The 20298-nt window shown below is 42.2% G+C and overlaps 2 protein-coding genes and 1 pseudogene across 6 annotated transcripts in view; 1 reads left to right on the forward strand and 2 right to left on the reverse strand.

The window, feature by feature from the left end:
- Positions 1-2204, forward strand: part of LOC135515773 (tubby-related protein 3-like) — a 30925-nt gene extending 28721 nt beyond the window's left edge. For all 5 annotated transcript variants that reach the window (XM_064939498.1, XM_064939499.1, XM_064939497.1 and 2 more), the window contains one exon: positions 25-2204. In XM_064939498.1, coding sequence (XP_064795570.1) covers positions 25-158 — 134 coding nt within the window. In that variant the 3' untranslated portion in view covers positions 159-2204. The remainder of the gene's footprint in view (positions 1-24) is intronic.
- An 11877-nt stretch (positions 2205-14081) lies between these two features.
- On the reverse strand, positions 14082-16689 carry LOC135515774 (E3 ubiquitin-protein ligase TRIM35-like). Its single transcript, XM_064939503.1, has 6 exons — positions 16589-16689; positions 15887-16332; positions 15581-15676; positions 15246-15499; positions 15038-15159; positions 14082-14859 (listed from the first exon to the last, which is right to left on the reverse strand). Exons 2-6 carry the CDS (start codon positions 16301-16303, stop codon positions 14315-14317), a joined length of 1434 nt encoding a protein of 477 aa, XP_064795575.1. The 5' UTR covers positions 16304-16332; positions 16589-16689; the 3' UTR covers positions 14082-14314.
- Positions 16690-17458: 769 nt separating this feature from the next.
- Positions 17459-19970, reverse strand: LOC135515775 (nuclear factor 7, brain-like; annotated as a pseudogene).
- Positions 19971-20298: the final 328 nt, after the last annotated feature.

A 20298-nucleotide genomic window follows, 5' to 3' on the forward strand; every position in this document is an offset into this window, starting at 1 on the left:
GTCATCTCTTCTCTCTTCCCTCAGCGGACTACATCGTAATGCAGTTTGGCAGAGTGGCCGAGGACGTATTCACCTTAGACTACAACTACCCCATGTGTGCCCTGCAAGCCTTTGCCATTGGCCTGTCCAGTTTCGACAGCAAACTGGCCTGCGAGTGACCAACCCCATCACGACTCCTAACTCGCCATTCCCTCCATGGCCTTTTCAACCCCCCCCCTCCAGGACAATGCCAACTCCACAACACTGCCCCTCCACCTCCCCCTCACAGGATTCAGCGCCTTCCTTGTACAGATCACCAACAGTCTGCCACTATGAAAATAATCATGAATTAAGACCTCTCACCCGTACGTGGTACATCCAATCATGGCACACGAATCACGCTGACTTGGAGAGCGGATGAAGAGAGTGGGTGTGTGAAAGAGAGGACTAAAGCAAGTAGATTTGGGTGGAGGATATAGGATTTTCCTTATCGGCAGAAAAATGAAATTACCGTCCGCAAAGGGAAACTGGTCATAAATCATTAAGGCGCCTTTGTTTTCATTTGTATTTATCTGTAGTTCTGTTTCATTGAGTTTGTATTGCTTTTTGTTGCTTTAGCTGTTGTATATTGGTGATTTTATGTGTATTGAAATTGGTTGAAAGGGAAAAATGACACCAAGCATCATAGACCAAACTGTCGTGGGCACTCCCTGTTAGGGACAGGACTTCTAACACAGACTAGACCAGGTCACAAGAGATGGTGTCTTTGATTTATATCAGATTGGAATGTTTTATAGGCCTCAAAACATGTCTGATGAACTTATGAGTTTGTTCGTTTTTAGCAGATGTTTTTAAAGTTGCCTTTAATGTTGATTCTAAGTGTTATTTTACTACCATTTTACATTCTGTTGCCTTCCACAATCACTGTTGTGCGATTCTTTTGACGAACTCTGGAAACTTTATGGTCTATATCCTAAAATTCACCTCACTGTTTTCAAATGGTCACGTGGCTTTTGGTTTCCAGCCATTTTGCATAATCAAGATGTTCAATAATTCTAACGTTAATATAAAAGGGTTGAAATAGTTTTTCTTCCTCTTGAAGATTAATTTCTCGTAATCACATTTATTTGCCTGCATATCAGAAAGTCTTGAAGTCATGCCTGTCCATCCAATGTGTCCTCATCTGTTTCCTTGTTTTAAAAAAACACGTTAGTAAAAGTATCTCAGTAGCATTCTGAGGACTTTGGAACGGAACATTTCTTACTGCAATTCCTTTGTACATGTCATTTTGTGATGTCTTAGCCCCATGTCAAGTTAAAAGCACACGGGAAAGTCAATAGAGTTGCCCAGCAAGCACGATTAAAGGATTTCATTATAGTTTTATATAAGATATATCTTAATGTTTGGACATACTGCTCATTTTCAAATATCATGAAATGTCAGTCTAAATGTAATTTCAATGTGTGGAATACATAAGTTGGAATCCAAACAATAGAGCCTGGAATCCAAACAATAGAGGAATATTCCGTTTGGATTCCAAGTGACAACGGTCATCCTGTACTCAGTCTACATTATATGCCAAACTTATCTACCCATGTAAAATGACACCAGATTGAATAATAACACTACATTTTATATGTACTGTAGCTGGAAGTGTTACTCTGTTCAGCAGACTACACTTGTACTGTACCATGAGGTCATTGAGAACCCACTGGGCAAGAACTGGTTGAATCCACGATGTTTCTACGTCATTTCAACCCCAACATTTGAGGTGATGACTTTGAATCAACGCGGAACACTGATTGGATTTGCAAAAATTATTATTTTTTAACCTAACTTTTAAATCCAATGACTGGGTCGAATGTTTTGTTGATTTCACGTTGAATTCACGACTCAACCAAATGTAAATCAAAACTAGATGTTGAACTGATGTCTGTGCCCAGTGGGAAATTACTTTTGGGGTGATATTTAAGGTGCAAAATAGTTCAAATATGTGCAAAAATATATTAAAAGGTGACAAGTAATTTAAGTAGAGTTTTTAGTACACTGAAAAATGCATAAATAGTGGCCTTTTTACAACGCTCGTTGATGAAGAAAAGTTTAAAATTACATCACAATGCCAGATTATTACTTTTACAGTTTTTTTTGCACAGGTTTGAACTATTTTGCACCATGAAAAAGTCACCCTTGATTAAAGTTTCAGCTGGATGGATGTGCTATAGAAATGATTCTGTCCAGTTCTGTGATTCATGTTCTTGGAGGATTAGGAACATTCCTGGGGTAGCCAGCAGGATGCATTTGATTCCTGTCCAAACACTAACACTGATTATGTGTGACAGTGTCGGGAAACAAAGTTAATTCACAAGATGTACTGTTAGAAAGAGGGAAAGGTTTTGTTTGTACAAAATATATAAAAGAGAAATATACAGTTTTACTACAAGATACTTAAGGGGAATTGCATTCCATTCATAACTTAACTTTCTGACAATTTTTGGGGAATTGAATTTCAGAAATATGACTGGAAATAGAATAAATGAAGATATTGTAAAGTGAACAAGACTCCCCTTGTAAGTTTAAGTAATGAATGTATTCAGTAAAAAAAACCATTTATTTGCACCCTTTCTAATTCTCTACTTTTGCCTATTTTTTATACTAAATGTTATCAGTTCTTCAACCAAAACCTAGTATTAGATAAAGGGAACCTGAGTGAACAAATAACACAATTACATACTTATATAATTTATTTAATAAACAAAGTTATGCAACATCCAATGCCCCTGTGGGAAAAAGTGTCCCCTTAAGCTCAATTACTGGTTGTGCCAGTTAGCTGCAATGACTCCAACCAAACGCTTCCTGTAGTTGTTGATCAGTCTCTCACTTCACGGTGGAGGAATTTTGGCCTTCTTGCATGCAGAACTGCTTTAACTCTGACACTTGAGATTAGGTCAGGACTTTGACTAGGCCATTTCAAAACTTCAAATTGGTTGCCTTTTAGCAATTTATTTTTGCTTTTTATCTAATATTGGGTTTTGGTTGAAGATCTGATAACATTCAGTATCAAAAATAGAAAGGCGGCAAAACCTGTTTCACAGCACGACTGTATAAACGTTCATTCATAGGCCAGGTTGTAGCAACCTCATGATGGGTACAGGGAAAATGTTAGTAGCCTAAACCTATCGGTGTTACATTCAACTGGGTGAATGGAATATGAATGACAGTCATCCACTATTCTGTAATAGAAATAAGGCCATGCTTGTTTAAAAAAAAAATAATGTCCTCCCTAATCATAAACGGAACCGACTACCCCTGATGTATTCAGTAAACCCATTTCTTTTCAATAACATGTTGAAAGCAACATCTAGAACTTGACATTTATTTTTTCAATATGACCAAGTGTTACAATTGCTTTGATTGTTAAAACATTTAGAAAATATATCAAACTTGTTTTCGTGTTACATTTATAATTCCATTTTAAAATGGGACGTTGTAGAAACTTACTGTAAAAACGCTAATTGTAAATCTTCATAAAACACATTTTTTCTAAAAACATTCCAAGTCTTTGGAAGGCTTTGAACATTATCCTTTGGACTGGATACGTTTTGATCTATTCTTAATGCTGTCTTTCACCTTAATGCACGGTGCTGCATTATGGTCTGGTGTGGAATGAACAATAACAGTTACCGTCACAGGCAGCAACACAAGCTCTCCCAGGGCAAACCTACTCATTGACGTCCACCACTAGCAGTTCTTTGTATTTGATCAGGTAGTAGGGGTAGCACTAGCACCGGTCAAAAACTACAAAGATGGTGGGGTTGACCAGCTGGTCCATACAGGTCGTATAGGTTGTAGTCCTCCTTCGTGGATCTGACGGGTGGCGGCCAGCGGTATTTGCAGTTGTCCACGCTCACCTATCCCACCAGCACCTTGGCCAGGAACATGTGACGCACCCCAGCGCATGTGCTCCTTGTACCAACAACACAAACAATGCCACCTAATGTATGTATTCATCTTCAATTCAATTCAATCGGTTTTTATCACTATTACATTTATTCATTGTCAAATGGAGCAGGAAAATAAAAAGCCTTCATCTCCTATAGATAAGCTGATCAATACAATGATATTGATCTGTTGTGTGATGTAATGTCGCACCATGTTATCGATCTTTTCCCTTTCCTTTATCCCATTCCCACATGACGGTCAGATATAGTAGATGAGGAAAATGAATGGCTATTCTCAGAAGAATACATTTCAAAGAGGGCCAGAGGGAGTCCCCATCCACGCCTTTGGAACTTGTCCCAGTGGAGAACATTCTGGATCTGGTGAAGGCTGACTATCTCCACCCGGGTCTCTGACAGGGTCTTGTGGAACAGGCTGTGGACCTTCTGGAAGGCCTGGGTGCTGGCCGGCACATCCACCATGCTGTAGTCTTGATATGAGGCGGAGCTAGGGGTCCACACTGGGGGGTACCAGGTGCTGAACTCCCCCCGGGGGTCTATACTGAAGTTGGCTGGATGTGCCGGCCAGACCATCCAGCAGGATACCTGTCTAAAACAAGACAAGTAGATGGTTGTTTTAGTGAATGTAGTTGATGTTATTATTGATGAACTAGATCTAATATGGTGTGATTCCAGCATTATGAGTAGGACACTGAGAAATGCTCTACCACCTGACCTATGACATTAACCTGCAGTTCATTCAATCATTTTACTGGTGACACTACAGCCTCTTTCAAACACATTTCAACATAATGAACACATGGTTATTCGTGGTTACTCATTTTACAGGTCAGGAGTATCTTTCTAGCCCCTCCCACACAGGTGCATCCCCTGTAGGGTCCAAATGCCAACAGGTGGCTTGAGATGACACTATCAACCTTTTGGTGCTGTAGGACAGAACTACTGGTTTGAAAAATAGTGGAGAATTTCTCCTGGCCCCAATTATGAGTAACACTACATGACTAAAAGTATGTGGACACCCCTTCAAATTAGTGGACCCTGCTATTTCTGCCTTGCTAGAGCTGCCCCGGTCAACTGTAACTGCTGGTTTTGTGAAGTGGAAACTTCAAGGTGCAGCAACGGCTCAGGGAAGTGGTGGGCCACAGTACATCACAGAGCGGGACCACCGGGTGCTGAAGCACGTAAAAATTGTCTGTCCTCGGTTGCAACACTTACTACCAAGTTCCAAACTGCCTCTGGAAGCAATGTCAACAGGCTTCCTTCACAACCCCCTCTTGGGTTGTGCCGTGGCGGAGATCTTTGTGGGCTATACTCGGCCTTGTCTCAGGATGGTAAGTTGGTGGTTGAAGATATCCCTCTAGTGGTGTGGGGGCTGTGCTTTGGCAAAGTGGGTGGGGTTATGTCCTGCCTGTTTGGCCCTGTCCGGGGGTATCGTCAGATGGGGCCACAGTGTCTCCCGACCCCTCTTGTCTCAGCCTCCAGTATTAATGCTGCAGTAGTTTATGTGTCAGGGGCAAGGGTCAGTCTGTTATATCTGGAGTATTTCTCCTGTTTTATCTGGTGTCCTGTGTGAATTTATTTATTCTCTCTCTAATTCTGTCTCTCTTTCTTTCTTTCTTTCTTTCTTTCTTTCTTTCTTTCTTTCTTTCTTTCTTTCTTTCTCTCGGAAGACCTGAGCCCTAGGACCATGCCTGGCCTGATGACTCCTTGCTGTCCCCAGTCCACCTGGCCGTGCTGCTGCTCCAGTTTCAACTGTTCTGCCTGAGTCTATGGAACCCTGACCTGTTCACCGGACGTGCTACCTGTCTCAGACCTGCGGTTTTCAAATCTCTAGAGACAGCAGGAGCGGTACAGATACTCTGAATGATTGGCTATGACAAGCCAACTGACATTTACTCCTGAGGTGCTGACCTGTGGTACCCTTGACAACCACTATGATTATTATTATTTGACCCTGCTGGTCATCTATGAACATTTGAACATCTTGGCCATGTTCTTTTATCAAATCAAATCAAATTTATTTATATAGCCCTTCGTACATCAGCTGATATCTCAAAGTGCTGTACAGAAACCCAGCCTAAAACCCCAAACAGCAAGCAATGCAGGTGTAGAAGCACGGTGGTTAGGAAAAACTCCCTAGAAAGGCCAAAACCTAGGAAGAAACCTAGAGAGGAACCAGGCTATGTGGGGTGGCCAGTCCTCTTCTGGCTGTGCCGGGTAGAGATTATAACAGAACATGGCCAAGATGTTCAAATATTCATAAATGACCAGCATGGTCGAATAATAATAAGGCAGAACAGTTGAAACTGGAGCAGCAGCACGGCCAGGTGGACTGGGGACAGCAAGGAGTCATCATGTCAGGTAGTCCTGGGGCATGGTCCTAGGGCTCAGGTCCTCCGAGAGAGAGAAAGAAAGAGAATTAGAGAGAGCATATGTGGGGTGGCCAGTCCTCTTCCGGCTGTGCCGGGTGGAGATTATAACAGAACATGGCCAAGATGTTCAAATGTTCATAAATGACCAGCATGGTCGAATAATAATGAGGTAGAACAGTTGAAACTGGAGCAGCAGCACGGCCAGGTGGACTGGGGACAGCAAGGAGTCATCATGTCAGGTAGTCCTTGGGCATGGTCCTAGGGCTCAGGTCCTCCGAGAGAGAGAAGGAGAGAATTAGAGAACGCACACTTAGATTCACACAGGACACCAAATTGGACAGGAGAAGTACTCCAGATATAACAAACTGACCCCAGCCCCCCGACACATAAACTACTGCAGCATTAATACTGGAGGCTGAGACAGGAGGGGTCAGGAGACACTGTGGCCCCACCCGAGGACACCCCCGGACAGGGCCAAACAGGAAGGATATAACCCCACCCACTTTGCCAAAGCACAGCCCCCACACCACTAGAGGGATATCTTCAACCACCAACTTACCATCCTGAGACAAAGCTGAGTATAGCCCGCAAAGATCTCCGCCATGGCACAACCCAAGGGGGGGTGCCAACCCAGACAGGATGACCACATCAGTGGATCAACCCACTTAGGTGACACCCCCCTTCCAGGGGCGGCATGAGAGAGCCCCAGTAAGCCAGTGACTCAGCCCCTGTAATAGGGTTAGAGGCAGAGAATCCCAGTGGAAAGAGGGGAACCGGCCAGGCAGAGACAGCAAGGGTGGTTTGTTGCTCCAGAGCCTTTCCGTTCACCTTCCCACTCCTGGGCCAGACTACACTCAATCATATGACCCACTGAAGAGATGAGTCTTCAGTAAAGACTTAAAGGTTGAGACCGAGTTTGCGTCTCTGACATGGGTAGGCAGACCGTTCCATAAAAATTGAGCTCTATAGGAGAAAGCCCTGCCTCCAGCTGTTTGCTTAGAAATTCTAGGGACAATTAGGAGGCCTGCGTCTTGTGACCGTAGCGTACGTGTAGGTATGTACGGCAGGACCAAATCAGAGAGATAGGTAGGAGCAAGCCCTTGTAATGCTTTGTAGGTTAGCAGTAAAACCTTGAAATCAGCCCTTGCTTTGACAGGAAGCCAGTGTAGGGAGGCTAGCACTGGAGTAATATGATCAAATTTTTTGGTTCTAGTCAGGATTCTAGCAGCCGTATTTAGCACTAACTGAAGTTTATTTAGTGCTTTATCCGGGTAGCCGGAAAGTAGAGCATTGCAGTAGTCTAACCTAGAAGTGACAAAAGCATGGATTAATTTTTCTGCATCATTTTTGGACAGAAAGTTTCTGATTTTTGCAATGTTACGTAGATGGAAAAAAGCTGTCCTTGAAATCGTCTTGATATGTTCTTCAAAAGAGAGATCAGGGTCCAGAGTAACGCCGAGGTCCTTCACAGTTTTATTTGAGACGACTGTACAACCATTAAGATTAATTGTCAGATTCAACAGAAGATCTCTTTGTTTCTTGGGACCTAGAACAAGCATCTCTGTTTTGTCCGAGTTTAAAAGTAGAAAGTTTGCAGCCATCCACTTCCTTATGTCTGAAACACATGCTTCTAGCAAGGGCAATTTTGGGGCTTCACCATGTTTCATTGAAATGTACAGCTGTGTGTCATCCGCATAGCAGTGAAAGTTAACATTATGTTTTCGAATAACATCCCCAAGAGGTAAAATATATAGTGAAAACAATAGTGGTCCTAAAACGGAACCTTGAGGAACACCGAAATTTACAGTTGATTTGTCAGAGGACAAACCATTCACAGAGACAAACTGATATCTTTCCGACAGATAAGATCTAAACCAGGCCAGAACTTGTCCGTGTAGACCAATTTGTAGACCAATTTGGGTTTCCAATCTCCACCCGGCACAGCCAGAAGAGGACTGGACCTCATAGCCTGGTCATAGCCTGGTTCCTCTCTAGGTTTCTTCCTAGGTTCTGGCCTTTCTAGGGAGTTTTTCCGATCCACCGTGCTTCTACACCTGCATTACTTGCTGTTTGTGGTTTGAGGCTGGGTTTCTGTACAGCATTTTGTGACATCAGCTGACGTAAGAAGGGCTTGATAAATACAATTGATTAATTGATACTGAATAAAAATATTCCAAAATATGCATCCTGTTTGCAATAAGGCACTAAAGTAAAATTGCAAAAAATGTTGCAAATAAATTAACTTTATGTCCTGAATACAAAGGGTTATGTTTCAGGCAAATCCAACACAGCACATCACTCTTCATATTTTCAAGCATGGTGGTGGCTGCATCATGTTATGGGTATGCTTGTCATCAGCAAGGACTAGGGAGTTTTTGGGGATAAAAAGAAACAGAATAGAGCTAAGCACAGGCAAAATCCTAGAGGAAAGCCTGGTTCAGTCTGCTTTCCAACAGACACTGGGTGACAAATTCACCATTCAGCAGGACAATAACCTAAAACACAAGGACAAATATGCACTGGAGTTGCTTACCAAGGCAACATTGAATGTTCCTGAGGGGCAATGTTACAATTTTGACTTATATCGACTTGGAAATCTATGGCAAGACTTGAAAATGGCTGTCTAGCAATAATCAACAACCAACTTGACAGAGCTTGAATAATTCTTTTAACAATAATGTGCAAATATTGTACAATCCAGGTGGGCAAAGCTCTTAAAGACTTGTCCAGAAAGACTCACAGCTGTAATTTGCTGCCAAATATGATTCTAACATGTATTGACTCTTATGTGAATACTTACAGTTGATGTCAGAAGTTTACGTCCACTTAGGTTGGAGTCATTATTAAAACTTCTTTTTCAACCACTGCGCAAATTTCTTGTTAACAAACTATAGTTTTGGCAAGTCGATTAGGACATCTACTTTGTGCATGACACAAGTAATTTTTCTAACAATTGTTTACAGACAGATTATTTCACTTATAACTCACTGTATCACAATTCCAGTGGGTCAGAAGTTTACATACACTAAGTTGACTGTGCCTTTAAACAGCTTGGAAAATTCCAGAAAATTATGTCATGGCTTTAGAAGCTTCTGACAGACTTACTGAAATCATTTGAGTCAATTGGAGGTGTACCTGTGGATGTATTTCAAGGTCTACCTTCAAACTCAGTGCCTCTTTGCTTGACATCATTGGAAAATCAAAAGAAATCAGACAAATTGTAAACCTCCACAAGTCTAGTTCATCCTTGGGAGCAATTTCCAAACGGTACCACGTTCATCTTTACAAACAATAGTATGCAAGTATAAACACCATGGGACCACACAGCCGTCATACCACTCAGGAAGGAAACGCTTTCTGTCTCCTAGAGATGAACGTACTTTGGTGCAAAAAGTGCAAATCAATCACAGAACAACAGCAAAGGACCTTGTGAAGATGCTGGAAGAAACAGGTACAAAAGTGTCTATATCCACAGTAAAACGAGTCCTATATTGACATAACCTGAAAAGCCGCTCAGCAAGGAAGATGCCACTGCTCCAAAACCACCATAAAAAAAGCCAGATGACGGTTTGTAACTGCACATGGAGACAAAGATCGTACTTTTTGGAGAAATGTCCTCTGTTCTGATGAAACAAAAATAGAACTGTTTGGCCATAATGACCATCGTTATGTTTGGAGGAAAACGGGGGAGGCTTGCAAGCCAAAGAACACCATCCCAACCACGAAGCACGGGGGTGGCAGCATCATGTTGTGGGGGTGCTTTGCTGCAGGAGGGACTGGTGCACTTCACAAAATAGATGGCATCATGAGGATGGACAATTATGTGGATATATTGAAGCAACATCTCAAGCTTGGTCACAAATGGGTCTTCCAAATGGACAATGACACCAAGCATACTTCCAAAGTTGTGGCAAAATGGCTTAAGGACAACAAAGTCAAGGTATTGAAGTGGCCATCACAAAGCCCTGACCTCAATCCCATAGAAAATGTGTTGGCAGAACTGAAAAAACGCGTGCGAGCAAGGAGGCCTAAAAACCTGACTCAGTTACACCAGCTCTGTCAGGAGGAATGGGCCAAAATTCACCCAACTTATTCTGGGAAGTTGTGGAAGGCTACCTGAAATGTTTGACCCAAGTTAAACAATTTAAAGGCAATGCTACCAAATACTAATTGAGTGTATGTAAACTTCTGACCCACTGGGAATGTGTTGAAAGAAATATAGCTGAAATAAATCATTCTCTCAACTATTATTCTGACATTTCACACTTAAAATAAAGTGGAGATCCTAACTGACCTAAGACAGGGAATTTTTACTAGGATTAAATATCAGGAACTGTGAAAAACTGAGTTTAAATGTATTTGGCTAAGGAGTATATAAACTTCCGACTTCAACTGTACGTAAATGAGATATTTCTGTATTTCATTTTCAATAGATGTGCAAAAATGTCTCAAAACATGTTTGCACTTTGTCATTTGTATTGTGTGTAGAAGGGTGAGAAAAAATATCAATTGAATCCATTTTGAAATCAGGCTGTAACACAACAAAATGTGGAATATGTCAAAGAATTCTTTCTGAAGGCACTGTATCTGCACCAACACTGTATCTGCACCAACATTTCAATATTGATCCTTCATTGTTCTCCATCTTCTTTTTAAATAGGGAGACATTTCATTTTTTGCACTTTTCTTTTCATGACTGATCCAAACTTATTCTCTCATGGCTTTCTCTTGACCCTCTACAACACACATCGTGAGCAATATGTTTGTTGTCACAGTATCGGAACGCAATGCCAATATCGTATTGGCACCTAAGTATCATATCATGAGGTACCTGCTAATTCCCAGCTCTAATCAGTACTGACACAAACATGGAAAAAAACCATTAAGAATTATGGTGTGGTAGAAAGTAGCGCTACGTTAAAAAAGACAGGCATCAAATCCTTGATGTCATCTCTGGAACTTCCCCGTGTGTGTGTGTGTGTGTGTGTGTGTGTGTGTGTGTGTGTGTGTGTGTGTGTGTGTGTGTGTGTGTGTGTGTGTGTGTGTGTGTGTGTGTGTGTGTGTGTGTGTGTGTGTGTGTGTGTGTAGGTGAGTCTCAGTTCCTGTATTTTTCTTCTTCTTCATATACTCTGTAAATGCACAGTATGTTATACATTGATAAACTATTGTGTAATTAAAATTCAGCAGTACTTATGGAGCTATGAGGAACAACAAGCATGTAAAGCTCAGATTTTGAGGACAGATAGACAGTGTTTTATGAACCTCTTGAAACTCCCCATCCCGGATCCGGGATCGTGACTAAAGCCTCAGGCTCATTAGCATAACGCAACGTTAACGATTTCTGAAAATCGCAAATAAAATGAAAATAATGCGCCTACTCTCAAGCTTAGCCTTTTCTTAACAACACTGTCATCTCAGATTTTCAAAAAATGCTTTTGAACCATAGCAATTGACTAATTTGTGTAAGAGTATGCTAAGCTAGCTTAGCATTTTGAGTAGCATTTAGCACGCAACATTTTCACAAAAACCAGATAACCAAATAAATAAAATCATTTACCTTTGAAGAGCTTTGGATGTTTTCAATGAGAAGACTCTCAGTTACATAGCAAATGTGCAGTTTTACCTGAAAGCGTCTGTGTGTAGGAGAAATCGCTCCGTTTTGTACATCACATTTGGCTACCGAAACGAACCGAAAATTCAGTCACCTACAACGTCAAACTTTTTCCGAATTAACTCCATAATATCGACCGAAACATGGCAAATGTTGTTTGGAATCAATCCTCAAGGTGTTTTTTCACATATCTCTTCATTGATATATCGTTCGTGGAAGCCTGCATTCTTCTCTGAATTCTGTGGAAAAATACTTGCAGCTGACTTTTGCGCACCAATTTCGGCGCAGGACACCGGGCGGACACCTGGTAAATGTGGTCTCTTATGGTCAATCTTCCAATGATATGCCTACAAATACGTTACAATGCTGCAGACACCTTGGGGAAACGACAGAAAGGGCAGACTTACTCCTCTCGCATTCACAGCCATATAAGGAGACAATGGAAAACAGAGCCTCAAAAATCCTGCTCATTTCCTGGATACCGTCTCATCTTGGTTTTGCCTGTAGCTCACGTTCTAGGGCACGCACAGAAAATATCTTTGCAGTTCTGGAAACGTCAGAGTGTTTTCTTTCCAAAGCTACCAATTATATGCATAGTCGAGCATCTTTTTGTGACAAAATATTGCGCTTAAAACGGGCACGTCTTTTTATCCAAAAATGATATAGCGCCCCTAGACCTGTACTACTCACCCTTCCTTGACTCCAATCTCCTCCCGGTTGACATTGCAGTAGGCCCTCTCTAGATTAACCTGGGCGCGCGGGGTAAAGTCTACCCACTGGGGACTGTTGACGCACCACAGCTGCCAGTGGAAGGGATATGGCGTGTGGGGCTGCTTGCAGTTGCTCCCTGTCCTGGCTGAAGTAAGTGAGAAAGTGGTCGCAGATCTGGATGTCGCCGGAGGTGTTTGTGTGGAAGGTCAGACTGACTGCCGTCTTGGATGGACCAGGGGGATGATTAGTGCCTAATGGCTTGTGTTTGGGCTGGGGTTGTCGGCTGGTGGACAGGCTGTGGCTGGGTGATGATGACAGACAGGGGGAAAATGAGAGAGGTGGTTTTGACTGGGCCTGGTGTCATGTTATGGGGCTTGTGAGGTGAGATGGTGACTGCTCCAGGTTGAGGAAAGAGGGTTCTTTGAGGAAAGGTGAGGAGCACACTGGCTGTGATTTTGGTTGGGGTCATTTGCTGTGGTAGAGGTTGGATGATCATTTGGGTCTGGCTGAGGATGGGTCTGACGACATCTGGATGATCCTGGTGGTGTTGCTGCTTTTGCCAAGAAAGCAGATAGGAGTATTGCTGGCACTAGTAGTCTGCCCTGACAAGGAGGGGAGAGGAGTGAAGCAGACATTGATACAGTATGGTGTCACAGTCCAGACAACGTCCACTTGTTGGGAGTGCATGGCGTCCCACACTGGCAGACTGGTGTTGGTGTCAGAAGGGACCTCCATGAGCAGTAGAGGAGTGAGTAAGCTGACCTTGGGAGACTTTGGACAGGCCTCTGTGATCACGGTTGTTGGTCCCCTCTTCTTCCCTTTGATTGATGAAAGGTCAGTCATCTTCAATATCTTTTGAGGGTAAATAGTTTGTTGGCATAGCATGGTACCCAAAGGACTAAATAAATATCCCAATCCTATCCTGAGTCAATGACAAAACAAAAGCACAATAATTTGAAAAGCAACACTCATCACATAACCAAAATCCAATTTGCTGAAATCTAAAAACTTTTATAGAGATACCCTGTAGACATTTAATGAAAAAGGTACTAATTAATACAAATGCTTGAGACTCATGTTTCTCCTGTCCTCGAATTTGCACCGACTTACTAGCTAAATGACTTGCATCGCATGACGCATAAACAGAACACAAACTTACTTTTTATCTGTTAACGTGCAGTGTTTCAGGCTTAATGAATCTGTCCATGTTTTGCTTTATTCAAAAAAAGTATTGATTGGTGAGTAACTAAATAAGGCATTTATATTTAAGCCTAAAACAGATCTGGAAGTCATCTTCAGACAATATTCTTACAGGATCATTTGTAGATTTCAGGGGATACCATTTGACAGTGTTATTACAGGAATGGTTTAGCCCAACTATTTCAAATTGATGACAACTGCACACAAACACATCTTTGTATTTTCTAATAAAAGATAGATCACCACAGCAAGTCTGATATAGTCCATTTTTATTTAGTTTTATTCCACACAGAAAACTAATAGCTGATTCCATACACAATAAAATAACTGTCAACACTTGTCCATTAGAAAATCAAATGTCAGTGTTTATTTAAAGGCAACGAGCGGCAGATATTTAAATATTATTTATCCATTCGATTTTTTCTTATGACAGAAACTCATCAAGAAATACACTTTTTAGAGACAGAAAATTCCATAACACATTCTCAGGCGTGATCTACAGCTTTCACTGAGACCTCTAATGGCTCAATCCTCAGCGGACACTGCTTACAGCCAACCCAGAAATAGGGGAAGACCCTCTCAGAAAAGGTGTGTTTGAAAGTGTAGATCTGCGTGTTGTCAGCTGGGTCAGAGAAGCACACTCTCCCCTTCTCCCAGTCTAGCTGCACTCTGACCCTCCGAGGGCTCTTCTTCAGATTGAGTCGTGTCAGGGGTGAAGTCCCGGCAAAGTACATCTTGTGGTAAAAGTACACGGACAGGTATCCATTCTTCAGTACGGAGGAGACCTTGTCTTTCCTCTGGATGGACTCTTTGGCTACACCGAGGACCCAGGCGCTGTTCTCTCCAACCTCCACGTCCCAGACATGCTTTCCTGAGCTGAAGCCCTCAGAGCCCAGTACGCCTGTGTCAGGGTCAAACCTCTCGGGGTTGTCTGGAAGCTTCCGTTTGTCATCGCTGTCCCTCACACTGGTGAGGTCTTCAGACAGTAGGAGCCAGGGGGCAGCCGTGTTGGGGTCCAGAGTCACTGGCGCTGAGGAGAAAGTACAGCCAGTTACCATGATGCAGTGGTCCTCACCACTAATTGCTGTGTCAATACACATTAAGAAGCACTTCAAGTGCTTAAAAAGTTAACATTTCAGTCTATCATGTAACGAAATAGACTAGTCTTGACACCAAGTGATGTTCAACACACTGCAGTTAGTACTCACTGTATTTAACAATCCCTTGCATCTTCTCCCACACTTTGTATTGAAGTGAGCCCAGGTACTTGGCCACGTCGATGAGTGCTCCAGAGACCATAACTGGGTCCTGCAGTGTGCTAGACTGAACACTATACAGCCAGAAAAACTAGGAGTTAGTACTCATCATGTAATGGTCTGTAGACAGTGAAACCACCAGGGGTTGTAATATACTCACCTTCTCACCGTCTGCTTGCATTTCTGGAGAAAAAAAGTATCCTCCAAAGCCATCTCCTCCTCCATGGCTCTGATTGTGTCAGAGAGGGAGGCCAGGGTTCTGTCCATCTCCCTCATACTCTGCCTCAACATCTCACTCTTACTCTCCTCCTCCTCTTTCAGAGCTGCAAGCCTAGCAGCCTCTTCAGCTTGGAGGAAATGGTGGAGCGTCTCAAACTCCTCATGAATCCTCTTTGCCACAAACCGGGCCTGGATCTGAAATGAGACCGTTGTTAGGATTGTGTGTTAACATACGAGAGATTTCGATTTAATACTATGGCCAACCACTAACATTACCTGAATGTGTGTCACTGTATTTTCATAGTTTTGCTTCATTTTGTCAAAAGCCTCCTCCTTCTCTTGCAAACAAGTAAGAGCAGACTTCATATCCTCCTTCAAAGAACATTAAAAAGACAATTGGACTAAGAATAAACAAAACATAGCAGTTATACAAAGACAAATAGTTGCAGAAGGCATAAAACAGATCAGCTCAAACTCCTAGCATTGTCCCCTTTACCTTCATGGTCACCTCTGAACTCATAAAATGCCATCTAGAGAACTCAATTTATATTTATAGGGCTGCCTATCAAAACACCAGATTACCTTCATGTCACCTATAGCTTCTACCACCGGGCAGCACTCATGGTTTTTATGCTTCCTGGAGGTGTGACAGACCAAACAGATGGGCTCCTTGTCCTGCAGACAGAACAGTTTCAGCCTCTCCCCGTGCAGGGAGCACAGCTCATCCAGTTCACACAGCTCCCCTGTAGCTCCAAGTGCTCCACTTTCCTGGATGTAGGAGTCACACAGGTTCTTCAGGGTGAGGCTGGCCACCGGCTCGTCCACAAACTCCCTCCTACAGAGAGGGCAGTCCCGGGCCGACCCCTTCCCAGACCAGTACTGCTCTAAGCAGGCTGCACAGAAACTGTGGCTGCACTTGAGGACCACAGGATCCCTGAAAATATCGCAGCACACAGGGCAACAGAGGTCCTCCTCTGGGAGAGAGAATCTGGCAGCCATGCCTTCTTCACACAAAAATGACTCTTCCTCTGGAAGGGAATGTAGGGCAAAGACACACAGAGCTCTAGGTATTAGACAAAGCCAGAGCCAGCCCTTGTTTGTGTTATAGTTATCTATTGGCCCCTGTAAGGTACAGTATGTACTTTAACTTTACCCAGCTAATTATTTGGGCTCAACAACATACTGTCTGAACTTCAAAGTAGCCATACTTACTGCCTAGGTCCTAGGCCAAGTCGATGTTTAGTTTGGGAGTGCTTTAATAGAACAAGTTACAGTGACACTCACCTGCTATCCAAGACACGTCTACAGGGGACAGCGAACAAACACACGTAACTAGCTTCTTGTTTGATCTGCGACGCCAAGACCAGTTTCGATTTCCTTCTTCCTGTTATGGTGTGACACATCATTATGGGGGTGGAGCCAGACAGGCCATTCTTTAATACTTTACCATCAGTTCCACTTCGTGTTCACATTGGTTTCATTATTTGGTGGTACTAGACTGTTACTCCATTGTTTATGTTTGTCATTGTTGACTTTCTAAAAAAATGATTAATTCATATGTAACGAATGTGAAACGGCTAGCTTTGTTAGCCGTGCGCGCTAAATAACGTTTTAATCAGTGACGTCACATGCTCTGAGACCTTGAAGTAGTAGTTCCCCTTGGTCTGCAAGGGCCGCGGTTTATGTGGAGCGATGGGTAACGAAGCTTCGTGGGTGACTGTTGTTGATGTGTGCAGAGGTTCCCTGGTTCGAGCCCGGGTGAGGGGAGGGTTTAAAGTTATACTGTTGCACATATTAAAAGTCATGTTTCACTAATGAGTTGTCATGCCACGAGCACTACAAATACATCATGTAAATCAACGACTATTTGAATGTTAATGTCTTATCCCTGTGATCTATTTTCTCCATTGATATTTACATTTTAGTTGTATGCTCATTCGTTGTCTATAGGCCCATTTTACAGTGTGGCATTGAGCAACAGTGGTCTCTTCTGTATACCGGTAGTTGGAGATACCCGTTGAGTGGTGAATATTTGCAATGGTACCAAATTGAAACTTTATTTTATACTGTGTAAATTAATTAAATGAGCTAAACCCACTTAAATAATTAGGAAGGTCCATTCAGCAAATAAAAAAGCACAACATGAAATGCAATAGAAACTTTTAATATTTATTTAGATAATTGACTGTACTTTACATATTTTACATAATGTAACAACTGTTGTAAACACTTGTACAAGCATTATGAGATAGACAGTTGTTACCATACCACATTCCATTGGCATCAATTAGATTACACTACTTATACCCATAGTATGCTTTGTGTTGAGGCAAGTTTTACAGCTATTTACATGGAGCTGGATTCAACTAAAGTTCACACAATGGGGTCCCTCTAGTTGATACATGTTAGTAGATATTTGTCCCCACATATTATAAACCTGGCAACCTGTCTCCACTCATGTTTATATTCTGACCAAAGTTGGGGCTAACTGACAAAAGGTGCAGTAGGACAAACTGATTGGTACTGTAAAAGTATGGGAACACTTTTTCAGTGAATGTATCATTGAAGGTGTACAGAATAGTGCTCTTAGTGGGATAACAGAATGTCAGCTCCCCTTGGGCACAGTCCAGATGTTCTCTGATCACTCGTGGGCTCTCATCCAGCTTGATCTGGATGCGTGGTTTTACACATACTCTGTATTTCCCACTAATATACCTGATGCTCCACAATCCGCTCTGAGGCTCCATTTTGGCTTGTTGCGCACAATTGACTCTTTGGCTACTCCCAGGGTCCATCACTTTCTCCTACCTCTACATCCCAAAAATGTCTGTCTTTACTGTGACCTTCAGAACCCAACACTCCCATTTTAAGCCTCTCGGGATTTTCTGGAATGTTCTGCCTCTCCTCACTGTATGTCACAGTGGTCAGGTCATGAGTCATTATGAGCCTTGCAGACACTGTGTTTTGGATCCATGGTCACCGAAGCTTAAGAGGAAAGTTCATTGTACTTTAATATTGTACTTTAATACTGAAGTGTGTGGGTGTGTTGGGAGATAAAACTATTTTAAATAACTATTGAAAAAATACATTTAATTCCAAAGTATTGTGGCCTTATTTGCTACAGTAAGATAGTCAAGATATTAAAGAACAACATTTGTGAAAAACTTGGACTTACTATAGTAAATGATCCCAAGCATCTTCTTCCAGACCTTGCATTTCAGAGATCCCACATGCTTGGCTATGTCAATGAATGCTCCTGACACTACCTCAGCATCTGCAGTGTCTGTTGCTGTGGATTCGGCTCTATAGGAATAATTAACATCAGTGCTGTTGTAAATGGAGCGTAACATGTATTTAGTAGGGATGAAATGGGACTTAATTTACAACATACCTATTAAGTATGACCTTGTAATTCTACAAAAACAAGGACATATGTCAATATGTTTTATCAGATGACACTGAGATAATTGGAAAAACTCACAGAGAAATTAATCATTTCCAGTTGTGAAATTATTCACCAGCAATTTCCGACCTGGTTGAGAATTTCAAGGCGTTATACGACATTTGACTGCAGCCTCGTCTTTTGGACGATCAGTTTTTGCAGTGAGTTCATGAGCTCATGTTGGGAATTTACATCTTTGTAATTTAAAACATCTTTACCCTTACCTGAAGGAATGTGATAGTGTCAACATCCATGTCCTTGATCATCTGAATAGTCTCTATTAGGGTCTCTATTAGGGTTGAAATCTGCTTGGTCAAAGGCTCAGCTCTTTCTCGCATCACTTGACATCTCTGTTGCACTTCCTTTCTCAGGGCAGCTGTCCTGGCTGTCTCTTCATCTTCCAGGAACTGGTGGTGTCTTAAACTCCTCCCTTATCTGCTCCTCTCTACACTGGGCTTGACCCTAATAGACAAGATTAAACTTGAACACCGCTCAAATGTTTCCATATTTAAAAACACATTTTTTTATGACAGATACCTGTATATGCTCCTCCCAGGTTGGATGGCACATCCTGGCTGTGTTCATGCTTTCTAATTCCTTCTTCAAAGTGGAACTCACACGCTGGATTTCACTCTAAAGATAAATGAAAAGGGATTATTGTAAACCTGGTAAAAACCAGACCAGTCTTTAATCCAGCCAGTCACTCTCTACTCAGTCACATAATGCCATTGAAATTACCAGTTGAAATAAAAGCAAAGGGAACAGATACTTTCACAAACTGACCTTACAGGCAGAGCCACCTCAGTGGGACAGCAGTCATGGCCTTTATGTTTCTTTGATATGTGACAGACAACACAGATGGGCTGCTTGTCATTAAAACATATCCTGAGATCCTTTCTCCTTTTCACTCCCTCTCTGGACCGATTCACAGAGACTCTTTAAGGCCAAACTTTAGCTCGGCTGCTCAATTGAACACTCTTTCCTGCATACAGGACACAGCAGATTGTCCATATCCTTCCAGTATTTCTGTAGACACTCCTCACAGAAGCTGTGGCTACATTTGAGGACGGCAAGGTTGTTGAATATGTCACAACACATGGGACAAGAGAGGTGTTCCTCCAGGAGAGACAAGCTGGCTTCCATTATAATATATCACTCAGTGTGCTATTCTGTCTTGGTCAAGGTTGAAATACATGAAGCAAGTTAACAGGGTTGTGGCTCAAGGGGCAGGTTTTCCTGATTATAAAGGCATGACACAGACAAAAACTCCACCCACAGTTATGTTTTCATATTCCAGGAAATGAAACCAAAACCAGAACGATCACATTTCCCTCTGCATCCTGGCAGGAATGCAGATGTGTGTAGTGTACCAACCAACAATAATGAATTATCTAACACACACTAGAGGGATATAAAACAACAATAAAAAACATGTTAAATCAAACAAGTAATGACTTTACCACTAGATGTCAGTAGGTATCCAGCCATTGCAAAGAGTAACGGTTATTACTGCGAAAAGCATTGCAAAACGGCATTGTAGACTGCTGGTGAA

The sequence above is a fragment of the Oncorhynchus masou genome, chromosome 27, assembly GCF_036934945.1.
Source record: "Oncorhynchus masou masou isolate Uvic2021 chromosome 27, UVic_Omas_1.1, whole genome shotgun sequence".
Taxonomy (NCBI): Eukaryota; Metazoa; Chordata; class Actinopteri; order Salmoniformes; family Salmonidae; genus Oncorhynchus; species Oncorhynchus masou.

Excerpts from the sequence above, each read along its gene's own strand:
- LOC135515774 (XM_064939503.1), bottom strand. The coding sequence starts at position 16,303 with ATGGCTGCCAGATTCTCTCTCCCAGAGGAGGACCTCTGTTGCCCTGTG. Across the intron at positions 15,677-15,886 it reads AAGCTATAGGTGACATGAAG|GAGGATATGAAGTCTGCTCT; the intron begins GTAATCTGGTGT and ends TGTTCTTTGAAG. Across the intron at positions 15,500-15,580 it reads ATACAGTGACACACATTCAG|ATCCAGGCCCGGTTTGTGGC; the intron begins GTAATGTTAGTG and ends GTCTCATTTCAG.